The sequence below is a fragment of the Ochlerotatus camptorhynchus genome, unplaced genomic scaffold (genome assembly GCF_037179485.1).
Source record: "Ochlerotatus camptorhynchus isolate MF236.1 unplaced genomic scaffold, CSIRO-AGI_Acam_v1.1 ptg000002l, whole genome shotgun sequence".
NCBI classification, from domain to species: domain Eukaryota; kingdom Metazoa; phylum Arthropoda; class Insecta; order Diptera; family Culicidae; genus Ochlerotatus; species Ochlerotatus camptorhynchus.
In genome coordinates this window covers 4,724,723-4,740,964 of record NW_027040494.1, presented here as the reverse complement: position 1 = coordinate 4,740,964, position 16,242 = coordinate 4,724,723, and the positions used below count along the sequence as shown (strand labels likewise).

General features: G+C 36.8%; 1 protein-coding gene across 3 annotated transcripts in view; it reads right to left on the bottom strand.

Moving 5' to 3' along the window:
* Positions 1–16,242, bottom strand: part of Baldspot (elongation of very long chain fatty acids protein baldspot) — a 153,479-nt gene that overhangs the window by 120,124 nt on the left and 17,113 nt on the right. For all 3 annotated transcript variants that reach the window (XM_065227764.1, XM_065227755.1, XM_065227771.1), the window contains exon 2: positions 15,483–15,894. In XM_065227764.1, coding sequence (XP_065083836.1) covers positions 15,483–15,646 — 164 coding nt within the window. In that variant the 5' untranslated portion in view covers positions 15,647–15,894. The remainder of the gene's footprint in view (positions 1–15,482; positions 15,895–16,242) is intronic.

The following is a 16,242-nucleotide window of genomic DNA, read 5'->3' as shown; positions in this document are numbered from 1 at the left end:
AGCCGAATTAGACGGCTTTCAATTTGCATTTGGAACGCTTGGCAGCAGGCGCAAAGCGATTCAATTATGTAAATTGCTACTACCATAGCTTCAAACATGCATGACAGAAACAATGAGCTTAAAATTCCTCAAACATAAATTGACGTGACGTTGAATCGCATATACGCTTCTGTGTTGTTGAACCAATACACATACCTACATACAAAGACGTTAATCGGGCCTGCAAAAAAAAACGACTCAAACGGAATCGACCCATTGCAATGGTAGATAACCTATATTCCGATAACAAGTTGATTCATTTCGACGGAAGTTCCGGAATGGAAAATTTTACAATACTTCTGGAATAACTATCGCTCAATTTTGCGTTCAACCGGTATGAACCAGGTATCAACCAGAACCACACTCGAATGTGATAGGGGGTCAGGAGATAACGACTCGCGCTCCGAATACTGCAATGTAGACCATGACGACAACGTCCGACGAGTCATATGTGCGAATTATTATTGGTCATTTCCTCTCGACGTTGTATAATATGATGGCACTCTCGCTCGGCCGAGGGAGGATGCCCGCGGAGTAACACCATCAGACATATTCATAGAGCGAGCAGCAGTTGATCTGAAAAGCTTTTCCGCGTTACTATCCCAGTACTACGTACATACTTGCTTGCGTGTGCGGAATCATATTTATAATTCCCATGACAGCCTCGGTGGAAGAACACTGAGTGTAATCGCCACCGAAACGTGTTTAATGAGCTGAATACTCATTTACGCTATTGTTTGAATAGTGTACATTGAATTAAGGTTGACAAATTCGGCTTATCCTAGTTTTGTATCTAAAAAAACCGTCAAAAATCTAAACAACAAAAGCAAATAAAAAAGTGACGGAAGAGATTAGATCACTGACGCGCGTGTACCACTTAGCCACGTGACTTTGAAAGAGGTTGTTTACATTTGATGCTTCTAACACTTCGGCTCGGCTGCTATGCAGTTTTTGCTTCGATATTGGAAGAACTCTTTTCAAGGATGACCGGCAATCCGTAGTACTTTTTCACACTCCGGACTACTAATGTTCAGAAGTGCCACAAAATTCATTAAGCGACAGCTTGTAAGAATCATTAGATAAACCAAAAAGCAGGGTAGTAAGCCCCATATAACAACGTCGTTAAAAGTGTCATCATGTAATTAAAACCCTATGGTGGAACTTTCGGTGGCGATGTAAACATAAACATACATCGTTAGTCGCCACTTGCTGAAGCTTGCACAAAGCGATCGTAAATCGTTGGGAAAATGATGTTGCTGTTGCGGCTTGGTCGCTTTCCGTACAGTCATCACTTTTGATGATGGCGTCTTGACTTTGAACTTGACTTGCTTGCAGGTATCTATCGCTTCAAGTGCGGGAGGAATTTCAGCAACACATGTACTCCAGTTGCACGTATTGGATTGTGAGACAATGTGAGACTGATTAGACTAGTTATTAGATCACTCATAGAGATGTAAATTATATTGCGTAATGGTCTCGGGTCGATCTATCTAGCATTTCAAGATAGTGCATTTAACTAATAGTCATAGTTAAGTTAGGTGCAAACTGCTCGAATGAAATGGTTTTGCTTTATTTAAGATTATGGCCACTTCCTTAGGGGCTCCCAAAAAAAATGTGTTTTAAATACGGTCCTAGACTCGCAATAAAACATCCAATGAAGTAGTTCTAGGCAAAACAGCGCAAAAATTTGAATTTTTGAAGCGACCTTCTTAAATTTCCGTAGTTGTTTGTTTAAGACAATAATTAACATTTTTGATCAAATCCGGCCGTTTTTGATCTTGTAAAATGTTCAAATGGCAAACTTGAAATTTTTCAAACAAATTTAGCACGCAAATGGCTTTTCTGATTGAAATGACGTCTTAGACAATGTTGTAGAGAAAAATAATGTCTTCATGGGAAAAAAATATACATTTTTTTAATAAACAGTAAAAATTAAAAAAAAAGCAAATGCGTAAACCAAAATATTTTAACATGTCTTTGAACGATTTTGGAAATTTTTGTTTTCAAAAAAAATTAATGAAGAATGCAAACTTTTGGAATGTTCAAAACCATGGACACTTGAAAACTGACAAGAATCGTGAAACAAGAACTTTTGGTATTATTTTTTGAACTTTTTTTTAGTATGATTTGTTGTGTATATTTTCACAGAAAAGTGTTGAAAATCTTTCAAACATTATTTTCTGAGTATAAATCACATGAAAAAATATTCATCATAAAGTTAAAAAAATTGACCATAAGTTCTTGTATTACGATTTTTGTGAATTTTTAGGCGTCCATCATTTTATATATTCCAGAAGTTTGCATTTTTCATGAGCTGTCTTTTTAAAAATAAGTTTCAAAAATCGAATAACGCCGTTTTGAGATAGGGTAAATGACGGCTTCGGCAATAACTTATTCTATTATCGTCAGGGGGCAAACAACATCCTTGAGAGCTCAATTTTGGCATGTGGGTACATTGTGTTTCAGAGTATCTATTGGCCAAATTTGAGTGCATTAGGACCTTGTTTACCCCCTGACGATAATAGGTTAAGGTATTGCCGAAACCGACATTTCCCCTGTTTAATTTTTTTTTACTTGAAATTCGAAAAGCATATTTTGTATACTTTTCCAGAATAACATAATTTTTCTCTACAAATTTGTTTCAGACGTCATTTCGATCAGAAGTGCCGTTTTCGGGCTACAATTTTTTGAAAAAAAATCAAAGGCGCTATTTTGAAAATTTTACAAGATCCAAAATGACCGAATTTTATCAAAAGTGTCATTGTCCATAAAAAAACAACTACCCAATGTTTCATAAAAATCGGAGAAGGTGGAGATTTTCCGATTCTTCATTTGGTGTTGAATTCTCATGTGATTTGATGTGTCGTACCATTAATTAATCAAAGGTGCACTATTTTTTTACAATGGATTACCAATGGGGGTGGAAAGGGATCACGCCTCCTCCAGAATTATCTACACGAAACAAAAATTAATTATTTTATTCATATGCTTCACTTCCACATTTTTGCCAAAACATCACGTAGGTCCTATAAGCATGCATAAACGGTATGTGTGATAGTTTATACATTTCATTTGACACATGATCTTCATTAACTTTTTTGCAAGGCGTCATTAGTTGACTTATAATTGTTTTGACGTAGGACTACGTCTGTGATTTCTATATGATAGTACACTTTGTGAAAACCGAAAATGGAACATGTAACAATGAAATGTAATGTAATAAATTATGAAAGATTTTGAACGTTAATAACTCAGCTGCCCATGGACCAATTTCAATAAGTTTATCATCAGTCGATCAGAAATATTTCTACGCATCTTTTAAATTTAGGACGTGCACTAATGTGCACCGATTGCCTACGAAAAGCGATTTCCCAGTTTCCCAGATTTCATAGTTGAATTCCATGCGGTCTCACCAAACGGTGTTTATTCAATCACCGCGTGGTGAGTACTCCAGTACACAACGAAAGGCTCCCAGCAAGCAGCTAACTATCAAGGCTGCCCTCAACCGCTGATCGGATTCAGTTCCAATCACCGTGTGTGGTGGTGTCCAGTCGTCGACATCAGCAGCGGCAGCAGTAGTGCTTTCAGTGCGTTGTGTTGAACATTGTTCTCCAGTATACAACGAAAGGCTGCCGCAAGCAGCAAGCTGTAGCCCACATGAGCATTAGACTGATGCAAAATTTTAAATTTTCACGCCACAGTGCTCAAACGGTTCCAAATTGGGCCCTGATTAGCCTCCCAAAATTTAAACTCGTTTAGTGAGAAACTGACTTGGCACAAACCATTTGAAGTTTAAATGGGAATTACTATGGAGATAACATAATTTCGGTTCATATCTATCTCAAAATTCACCAATTCACTCTACTTTAGAAAGGATAGCTGAGCTTGTTGAAAATTTTCTCAGCTACAACTTGTTAAAGACCACTTTTCGATCAAATGTAAGGAACAAAAATTATTAATGATTCAAGTCACTGATGTCTCATGATTATGCTCAATCAACTGTTCAGCAGGCAACATTGGTGTTTCTGGCGCGTAGAATAGAGGACAAAAGTCATGGCTACTATGTCACACTGCAGAATACAATATTGCCCACAATACAGTTGCTTAATCTTGCCATAAGATTATCAATCTCTTAAACAATTAATAACTATTTAATTTGACGTTTGGCTGAAAAACGATTTTCTGCAAAGTTCCAGCTAATAAAAAATCCCATAAGAATAGCAATAGAATTTGTTCACAGTACAATATGTAAAAGACTATAATGCAATGAACAAAAAGTTTTGTTTTCCCATAATAATTTCTATATCAGTCATTTTTTTATCAAATGTGTTTAAACTTTTCGGAGGCTAATCAGGACCCGATTTGAAACCGTTTGAACACTGTGGAGCGAAAATTTCAAATTTTGCATCAGTCTAATGAGCATCCATAGAAGGAGGAAGAAGCCGTACCGCTGTTGATCGGAATCAGTAGCTCTTCGTGAGTCGCTGTGGGCCATCTATGCCAAGAGCGTCACTCTCATTCCAAGCAACACACAGCTCACCAGCCACATCTGTTCATCTGTTCTGTGTCAACACCCTAATAGCTCAGCATTACTCAACCATCACGACAAAACTGTCCTTTTCAGGACCACCATAAATATGTTAAACAGTATTTTTTGGACATTTGTCGCGGTCATTAATCGGATCAATCGGATTTAAATCTAACATACCATGTATTTTAAAGCAACATTGGAGGTGCAATTTCTCTGATCTGGTCTGATTTTGATCCAAAGATGATGGATTTTAATTCTTAATACGCCAATCGATAGGATTTTTTTTCTATTTTTACGAATCTTTTAAAATTAAGACTTTATCATTTTTCAAAATGTCACTATTGAAAATTGCACGAATGTGCAACTGTTGCTATGATAATTAAAATTATCACCGATTTCCTGCAAAAAGTGCTTTCCCTAATACAGATTTCAAAGTTGACTTCCATCCGGCCTCATCGAACGATGTTTATTCAATCACCGCGTGGTGAGTAGTGGTGTTCCCCAGTACACAACGAAAGGCTCCCCGCAAGCAGCTAGCAATCAAGGCTGCCTCCAACTGCCCAACTAAAATTCTCCGGGCTCTAAAAATTGGCCGAATTGGAATTTATCTTTAACTTCAGGGAACTACCTAAAACTAGGGGCTTCCAAAAAGATCACATCGTAGAAATTAAGGAAACCAATATACACCGACTGCTCACAACTTATACACACCAACTGCTCATTAGTTAATAACATTTCACTGAGTTGTTGAAATTTATTTTTCTTTAAAGTAATTGATAGATTAGGATCATAGTTTACTATACATGTGCAAAGACTAGGTAAATCTTAACAAATGAATCAACAGCAATGAATTTTTACACTTAAAATCCGAGATGTGCAGCGAGCATTTCTCACTTCATTTTTGCAACGCAAAATCAAACACAGTTTATAACTAGAATTAAAAACTACTTTTTTTACATATTTATAACAAGCTTAAACTCTATTCTATCGACTGCTTAAAAAAGAACTATGTTTCGTTAACTCTGTGCAAAGTTATTAGCAAATGAGCAGTTCATGACCAAAACTGTATATGCCAAGCACACGTAGAAGTTAAGGGAACATGATTTAATATCATAAGTTTTGCGAATTTCCTACCATTTTGAGAAGCTGCACTTAACTTCAGATAAATGCAGGGAATTTTTAGAAGATCCAAAAATAATTCAGCGATCTTCTAAGAACTGCAGGCATCATATTTACTTAATTTAAGCGTGTTAAGATGTTCAGCGAACTTTGCATAAGAATAACAGACATCCTCCCTAGACAGCAGGAAATATTTAAAAGATCTCCAGATAGACGAAGATATTAGTAAAGTTCTCTGGATATTTTCCAAACACTTCAGGTTGATCAAGTTCTGAAGATCTGTTAGAAAATATAAATGACATCTCGCAAATATTCTTCCAAGACTGCAGTTTGATAACTTTGGTGAGACGGTAAAGGCGCAGCTACAAAGCACAACCATGCTGGAAGTGGCTGGGTTCGATTCCCGGTCCGGTCTGGGATATTTTCTGGTTCGAATTCTCTGGGCATAGAGTATGATTGTACCTGCCACACAATATACTAATGCAAAAATAGGACACGCATCGAATTGTAGGCGTACTAAATTTGAAGTATTTTTTTTTTTCAAAGGGAAAATTTATGAAGAGAATCGATCAAAATCACTTGCACCCCTGCTTCCAAGTTTGGTTACAAGATTACAACTCTGGAGAGTATTTTGTGTGGTCGTTGTGGGCGTGTGGCGCTGAATATGGACAAACAGGCACATATACTATTCCAACTCTTTGCTGTAATAAACTTGTTGATCATTTTGCTACCAAAGTTGGTGATGATTTAACCTCCGAAACCGTACAGAGTGCGTTTATCGCTTCAAAGCGTATACAACATCGATGGCCGCTTGCGCTTGGCGTGTTCATAAAGGGTGTCCACGATGAAATTGCCACACTATGAAATTGCTCTAACTTTTTAACCGTTGGGTAGAATTTAATGAAAATTTGGGTGGATTTAGTTCATAGTGCATTATTTACATCCTGCAAGTTTTAAAGTCCTGTGATCAAAACTCGCGGAAAAGGAGTCGAAAGAACAGCTCGTGCGTGATAAAATCTTGCGCATTCATCACGAGAACAAGGATCTCTCGCATCGTTCCATCGCTAAAACGTTGGGAATCGCGAATTCCACGGTGTCGCGAGTGATTAAGCGGTTCGAGGAACGGTTGACCACCGATCGAAAGCCCAGAAGTGAAGGAAAAAGTATTCCGTACAACACCAAAAATCACAACCGCGTAGTTGGGGCCTTCAACCGAAATCCGAACGCCTCCGTTAAGGATGTGGCTAAGAAGCTGCACCTAAGCCGAAGTGTTGTCCAGAAGGCCAAAACTAAGGCTGGGCTTCGAACGTTCAAGGTACAAAAGGCCCCTAATCGCGACGAGAAGCAGAACAAGTCCGCCAAAACCCGTGCCAGGAAGTTGTACCTCAACATGCTGACGAAAGTTGAATGCTGCATCATGGACGACGAAACATATGTGAAGGCCGACTTCAAACAGATCTCCGGCAACCTGTTTTTCACGGCCAAGGATAAGTTCAGCGTTCCGGAGCATGTCCGCACTCAGAAGATGTCCAAATTTGCGAAGAAATTCCTGGTTTGGCAAGCCATCTGCACGTGCGGGAAGCGGAGTGCACCTTTCGTGACCCAGGACACGATGAACGGACAGATGTACATAAAAGAGTGCCTCCAGAAGCGGCTGCTTCCTCTCCTGAAGGCCCACAACGTCCCAACAATCTTCTGGCCGGATTTGGCCTCATGCCACTACTCCAAGGACGTACTCCCAACACTCCGGAGCTCCGCCCCATCGAGAAGTACTGGGCGATTATGAAGCAGCACCTTCTTAAACGACCTAAGGTAGTGAAGACAGTCGAGGAACTGAAGAAAGTATGGGTTTACATGCAAAAAACGGTTGATTCACAGGTTGTGCAGAATCTTATGGCCGGGGTTAAGGCCAAGGTGCGGGCATTTGCGTATGGACTGTAAATAAAATACAAGTAAAATCGTAAAATGAAGTTTAATAGTTATTTCTCAATCCCTGAAAATTTGATGGCAATCGGATGAAAACTCGAATTTTGCGAATCAATTTTGTGTGTGGCAATTTCATCGTGGACACCCTTTAGTAGGTGACAGCATCATGGATCACATTTTGCAGGAACACCTTCAGCACACTTCGTAGATCAGACCGGAGATAAGTTTGACACCGCCACGCCGAACCAGACGACGGATGGCGGTTATCAAGGAAGAACCTTGCGATGACGCTTGGCGGCTTCTTTACCAAGACCTTTTCCTCCTTAGCCACGACCAGTCATTGTTGCTTGTTATGTAGAAGAGTGGATTACAACTCATTTTCGCTTCGGACGGCAGGTTACACCACCTTTCTACTGCTGCTTCTGCTTCCTGCTCACCGCGCCGTCCGAAGCGAAAATGAGTTGAGGCTAGACAGCAGCGCTCTTTTATATCTTTTCAGGTTAAAGCAGAATGATGTGCAACCAAGTGGTACTCGATTATGACGGCTGGGTTCGGGAATAACGTTTATTTCATGAAAACAGTGATAAAATTATCACTTTTTATTTGTACATTGGAAAATGCTTGACATTGTTTCTTGTTGAGAATCATCAGTCGGAAGCATTGTTATTGATATATAGGAATATTTCTGATCAATTGGTGATAAAATTATTGAAATTGGTCTAGGGGAATCTTTCATAATTTTGTTACATGTTCCATTTTCGGTTTTCACAAAGTGTACCCCCATATAGAAATCACAGACGTAGTCCTACGTGAAAAGAAAAGGACGTTCATAAACTTCGATTAGGTTTTAAAGATTACGGACTAGGAAAAAATATTATGGTTCTAGAAATTGTGAACATTTTCAAGGCTCTGAGACTTAAATAAATTTGTGCAGATTTTGATAGTACGATTTTTTTGTTAGATTTCAAGCCTACAATCTTGTTTGTAAGTTCTGGAATTAAAAAGTAATTTAAATACTGGGCCTAGGCAAACTATCGAGGCTTCTGAATTATCTGCTCTAAAATAATGGCAAATTGGATTTTTTTTTATTAAAAGTTCAGATTTAAATTTGTAAATTTCATGGAAATTCAACAGACTCCAATGGAATTGTGAGGAAGACTTCTGACGAATTCCAATGAGAATTCTATGTTAGTTATAAATATTATTCCAAAACATTCTAGATGCATTCTCTGGAGAATTCCAGAATAGATTTCAAAGGGCTGGTAGAAAATCGACTTTATACTGTATGGCGAAATTCACTGTTAATTAAAACTATCAATAATTATCATCATATCACTTTTACAACAACCAACAAAATGTAGGAATTTGTTCATATAACAAAGCAATATTTGTAGAGAAATCACAGATTTTCTGAAAATCTCCCAGCTGTGAACCTGGTTAATACACCACCAGTGGGACGCCCTAAAAAGTACCCTGTTCTGGGAAAAAATCTTTCGAGAATTTTAGGAAAATATGTAGGAAATTCTAAGAAAAGACTGCCAAGGAAATTTTCAGAAAGATTCTGAAGAGAGTTCCATCACTTTGAACGAAATTCCTAAATAATTTGAGGATAATTCCTAGAAAATTCAGAGGAGCATTCGAAGACAACTCTGCAAGGGTAAAGGAAATATGATGCATGTTCCAGGGAATTTTAAGGAACATTACGGATGGACATTACAGTTTAAGCGATTTCTTGATAGAATTATAATACAGTAAACTCTCCCTAACACGATATTGAAGTACCTATCGAGTTGAGAAGGAAATTTTTTGAAATTTGAATGAGAAAAAAGGTATAAGTAGCCTGGATTTCCCTCGAGTTAGGGGTTGACAAATGTCCACGGTCCATACAAATTTGAAAAGAAATATGTGGATGATTGATCACGCAGGGGAGGGGAGGGGGTCGCTCCTTTGGGAAATATCGAGTATGGGAGAGTTGAGTTGACTATATTTTGTAGTTCAAAGAGAATAGTAGAATTATTCCCTAGAGTATCATGGAGATAATTTGTTGAAAGTTTTGCAGAAAATACCTCAAGTGTTGTGTTATGAATTCTGCGAAGAATTCCAAGGAAATTTTTGGGAGTGTTCCAAGGGAATTGCTGATTGAATTCCAAGGGAATTTCAGCGAGCATTTCAAGGGAATTTCGGTACAATACATCGGAAATGCAGCGGATAGAACTCCAAGGAAATTTTCATAAAAATTATGAAGAGAATTCAAAGATAATTCTGAAGAAAATTCCCAAGCAACTCTGAGGTTAATTCCTAGATATTTCTGAGGTAACTTGAAGGATAAAGGAAATTTTAAGAAGAAGTTCACCGCTCCGAAAAAAAAATAATTTCGTTTTGATTTTTCTAAAAATATTGGAAAAACACATTTTTTTCTAATTTTTCAAAGATAATTCACGTGCAAAAACATTTTTTACAAGTCATTATGGCATAAAGTTGGAATCAAAAAACCACAAAACATCGACTTTTCGGTTTTGCTGAGAGTCCATTTTTTTCATGATGAGATAGAAAAAAATATGTTCACATATAATTTTTGACAAAAATCTAAGAAAGAAACTCATTTTCTTGGATTTTTGATAATTTTCCTCAATATTTTTAGAAAAATAAAAACGGACCGATTTTTTTTTTCGGGCCGGTAACCTTCCCCTTAAACAGAACTATGGAGAAATTCTGAGGTGAACTCCTAGAAAGCAACTCTAAGAAGAATTTGAAGGTGATTATGTAAGGGCGACCAGGGAAATCTGGGACATATTCTACAGAATTTTAAAGATAATTATGAAGATGTATCTAATTTAAGTGATTTCTGGCACGAAGAGAATTGTAGAGTCAGTTCTGGAGAGAAATCCTGGAGTGATCTACAGAGAATTTCATAAGTTTTATAGAAAAAGTAAAGTCTAAAATGAAGTCAAATTATGTCCCAAGAAGTTTTTCAAGGAAATTGAAACGTAATAATTTTCCGTCACGAATTCATTTAGACGGAAATGTTGGTGAAAATCCTTCTGAAATGTGAAATCTCTTAGCAAATTTATTTCATGAAGTATGTATATGCCACATTTTTTAAACAGACCATTTGCATTCATTTCATACATTCATTTAGATTCATTTGCTTCTAACTTTTTTCATCAACAGCATTCCGCAATATGATGTATGGAGCTTTTGTAGGTTTTATTATTAGCTATAAGTTTTGGTCATAACTCAAATCTGTATCTCTTATGCATCACGAACTAGAGCGGGCAGAACTTGTTACAGTTTTTTCAGTGAATGTAAAATACATTCACTGAAAAACAGTAGTGGCTTCTGTTCACTCTGCTTCGTCATGCATAAGAGATACGGATTTGGCTTCTTAACAAAAGTTGTAGCTAATAACAAAACCTACAAAAGTTCTATACATCATTTTGCGGAATGCTGTTGAATAAAAAAGTTAGAGGCAAATGAATGTAAATGAATGCACGAAATGAATGCAAATGATTTTCCATGCCTGCACTCAGCTACTTCTAATCTTCTTGAATTTGTAACCTTCATTCTTAACTCAGTGGACAATGGCAAGCGCGTAGAAGCTCTTTATACTGTCTTCAGTAAAGCATTCTACACTGCAAATGTATTTTCGTTATTTCTCTGAAAACCATTTCGTAAAAATGAATATCGTACATAAAGCACATCTTTCATAAATGGTACGAAACATTCGTTTTTCCTGTCATATGGCGCAATGCTAGTATTACGCCTTATTCGTATAATATACAAATTCAACTTCGTACAATCAAACAACAACTGCGCTTTTTGTCTCATAAAGTGTTGGAGATGCTTACTTTTTTTCTTGAAATATTTTCGGTTTGACCAATACATGCAAAGCTACCACAATAAATCAAATTACTGGTCGCGGTGGTTTTATGCCAGCCAAAAAAAATACATACAAGCAGCAGAAAAAGCAAACGAAATCTAATTAAAGTTCTATGAGTGCTTCATATTTGCCTTTAACCTTACCATTACTCGTACCACAGATAGAGCGATGGATAAAGCACAATTATAACTATCACAAAGTTCATGATTCGAGTCCGGTCTGAAGACTTTTTTTAATTTTTTGTCATGTTTATTCCTTCCAATGATGAAGTTATTTTTACCCACCGTCACTAACACACTCCACATTTTTCGGTCTCCACAACCAACACTTGTGGCTCCCTGGTTGGGTCTAGCGATAGCGAGTGTGGCAGTTCTAACGAAACTAGCTTCATACAATGTACAAATCAATTTCCTTGCAGAAAACAACGAATAAATTCGTAAAACAAACGAGCGATTTCGTTGTATAAACGAAATTTTATTTTCAGTGTACCGAATCTACATACCATTATTACTTTTAAATTGCAAAAATAGGAATGAAATCTAGACTTTTGAATTGGCTCCAATCATTCTTAACATAACGCAAACAAATAAACTTTCAGAACCCATTTTGGTCACCTCTGGGGTGTCTCAGGGTTTTAATTTAGACCCAATTCTTTACATTTTGAACGTAAATGACATTTCCTACATACTTAAAAAAATAAAAGTACCGTAAAACGGGGTATCTTTGATAATGCGGGTAACTTTGATAGTATAATGTAAAGATTAAATTTAGTCGATGCGCTTTTTCCAAACTAGAAACATTGGTTCGATATTGTAGCTTAGGGTATTTCCGTTGATATCGTGTACAGTTTTTGTATGGTATGTGTTACATATTTTACAAACGTATTGAAAAACAATTTTCGAGTTTTCGCCTGTTTGAAAAAGCACTCAAACCATCACTTATGAAATGAATTTTCCTATATAGCCATCACAAATTCAATGTGGTATTCTTATTGTTTATGATATGTTCTGATTACATACTCTTTCAAAGTTTCATATTTAAAGAACTAAATTGTTTGAGTTTCACCCATTTCATCGAGCATTATCAAAGTAACCCCAAATCAAAAAACTAAAGTTCGGTCACAAAATTAAAAAATAGTGCAAATGCTTTAATTTTCGTTAAACATATTACACACGAATTGACTCTTGGATCCTCAGTACTTGTTTTAAAAATATAAAATTTGAAAAACATTCATTGCCGTAAAAAATATTTAGAATATACTTTAAAAAACTATTATGTTACCCCGTTTTACGGTACTTATATATGCAGACGACGTAAAGCTCTTCATGGAAATAAGTAATTCTAGCGACGCAGAAGAATTCCAGAATGAAATCCACTTCTTTTACACTTGGTGTAGTAAAAGTCAACTCCAACTCAACGTAACAAAATGTAACGCAATACTACATCATATAGGGGAAATGGCTCTAATGTTGACCTATGGATCTAATATTGAGCCCATCGCTAAAAACCTGCTATTTATCAATTTTATCTAGATGAACGCGTCATTGGGACCGTACTAATGGATATTTTTGGTCGCTAGTGAAAATTTAGTCGATTGCTGAATTAATGTATTGGCCCAAATTAGGGACATTTAGGCCGGCATTACATCCATTTCCCCTACATATATGAAGCATATGAATACACATGTACATCATATAAAGTACGCTGCATGCTCGTCAACTTTCAAACAGTCAAAGAACGCCACGAATTTGCAATGCTTTTTTTCATAAATGACATTATTTCATAACGAATAGAATCATCAGAATTACTCTCACAATTAAACTTTTACACACCCTGTCGGCACGGAAATTATTCTCAGCCACACAGAGCAAATTATACAGAAAATAACCCTTTCAATCCAATGATACGACAGGATTATACCAAATTGATAACAAGTTCTGATACCAGGTTATCAAGATTTGATAAGTGAACATGTTATCTTTGTGGTTGAATAAACAGCCAACATAACAAAAATTAAAACAAAAGAATACTTCAGGGATATCACAAAAATAACTAATTTAGTTATTATTGAAAACATCTTGATAACAAATCCTGTGATCCATGCCAATTTTTTCAACAAAATTCCAAATTATTTTATCGATTTGGTAGTAAAGCTTTACGCTGATAACTGAAATATGGTTGGCAGTGTTTTTTTTTTCTCACCATGTGTATAATATTTGAAGTTTTGAACTAACCTTGCATCATTTCATATTATTTCATGATATCAACTGATAACAAAATTAGTCGAGGTTGATAACTAAATTAGTTATGCGATAACAATTGAAAACAAAATGATATCTGGAAAAACAAGACTTGTTTTCAAGGTGATATCAGGTTGTTATTTTACTTTGCTCGGGTAATCTACATTGGGAAGTCATTGGCATCACTATGTCAAAAGAATAAATCAAGAACTGACTAAAACATAATAGAAATAATGCATAGCATTTCAGTAAAACAATCATTGTATGTAGTCCACTTTTGCTTGACGATATATTTTAGATTTATAGATTTTTTATAACAGTTCAAAGAGGATTGTAGAGTCAGTTCTGGAGAAAGAGTGATCTACAGATAATTTCTAGAGTTTTATCGAGAAAATTAGAAGGAAATACCACAGAGAATCTCAAGAAGAAATCTGAAAACAAAGAAAAATTATAGGATCCAAGGAAATACTATGAAAAATTCCAAGGAAAATAACCAAGTAATTCAGACATAGAAAATTTTGCACGATTCCAGGCATACATTTGTTTTCAAGTGTCTGAAACTTGCAAAAACACTAAAATTTAAGACTGGTTTGTAGAAATGATTTTTGTGTTTGGTCGTTGATTGATTATCCATTAACATCATTTTTCCATGTATTTTGTTTTATGATTGGAAGCATACTGATTTCGAATGACGAAGTATCGATGATATTTCAAATTTCAGTGTTATGACCCATTTGACCTTGTTGCCCATTTGGCCTCATCGCATTCTGCCTGATGCTTTTCCTAAATGCCTCATCACTAAACATCGTATTGCACTTGAAACATTCTGAAAATCATATTCTATCTTTATGTGTTTATTAACTGGACTTGAGGTTGTCAGATCTTCCAACCTTTGTGCATGTTTTATTTCGAAGGTCTTCGACACAATGGACACAATCAGTTGAAGGTGATTGCTTCAGATAATTTGCATGTAGCTAATTTACGTTTCCTAGAATGTTTTGATTTTCGCCGATTTTTTCACGTTAAAAGAGTTGTTTACAAAGAGGACTGCGCATTTAAGGGATGAACAAAAAATAGTTCGTCTTCCTTAGGCGATTTCTCTGATTTCGCGGATATTCCTACCTTCATGTGAGTCATGAGGGGCCTCCCAATTACTTCGTCAGTAAAGGCGTCAAAGTTTATTTTTGGGATTGAAAAATTTCCGTTCATCCCTGGGCATAGAACAAATTTGTGCTAAACAATCTCTCAATGTAAACACAGGGCACCGTTTTAGAAAGCTTTCACTCAACAAGCTCAAAGAATATTGTTAAGTCCAGATGGTAAGTTCCATTTGGCACGTATAAGCCAAACAAGAAGAAGAAGAAGAATATAAATCATATATGCAACGATGAAACTATGCAAGGTTTCCGAAGCTCACTTCGGGGATGACAGCCAAGGTAATAGATCCTCGTCCACGAGAAGCCATGTGGCTCGTCTTGAAAAACCAGTCTTTGATTCATAAAATTCATAACCGATTACGGCTGTCGCTTTCTCAACCTCACTCGAACGATATAGCGTGTGGTCATTCATGAGAATAAAAAAAAGCCACACTCTCAAAAGCTTAACTTTTAGTCACCACAACACCTGTTGTAAACCTTGTGCCAACAATCGCTCGCTCGAGTGTGACGCCACGGTCATAAATCAGCTGTGAAACGTATCTTTTCTTATCAGTCCACATGACAGTAGAATAAGGTTTGCGTCCACTTACCTCGGTCTATTTTGCATAAAATGTTGCCCTCCGAAGATGACCGCCATGTAGATTCCACAGTAGTAGAACACGTAGGTCCAGTTTTTGACCATCCAGACCCGAGTATCCTGGTGGATGAATTCATTTTCAAAGTCGAAAATGTACGAATAGTTTGGCGTGATCATCTTTGCTGCTGCTGCTGCTGCTGGTGGTGGTGCCGGAGCTGACGGTGGTTGTACTCGGAGTCTCAGGGGTGTGTTTTGATGCTGACTGTTGCGTCGGTGCTGTTGCTGGTTAAACTATTTTTGGTAACACTTGTTAGCGTGCTGCGGTTGCCAAACTATTTTTTACCCCAGATGGATTTTTATTTCTTCTTATATCACTTTGGATTTTGGATTTTAGCCACGCTTATTGAATTAATCACAACCCCGTGCTTTAAAAAGTAGAAAAAAAATATTTTTGTTACACTCGGCCTTCACAGATTATCCAACCGTTTGAACTAGTTTTCAACACTCTTTCCATTCACTGCAAGTTATCGAGCACTAACAACACATCGATAGAGACCAATGGGCTTCTCGTGCCACGATCACCACACCACTATCTCTCCTATTTTCTCTCGAATCTCGACTATTTTTTTGGGGATATTTTCAACTCCGTTGCCGGCAGCAGCATGTCCCATCGTACCACCTACCTAAACGTGAAGCCGAAAATTTCTTTAAATTAATGCAAAGTTTCGAAACAATTAAGTTTCGTGTCTCGAATAACTTCGCGTCTACGGCAA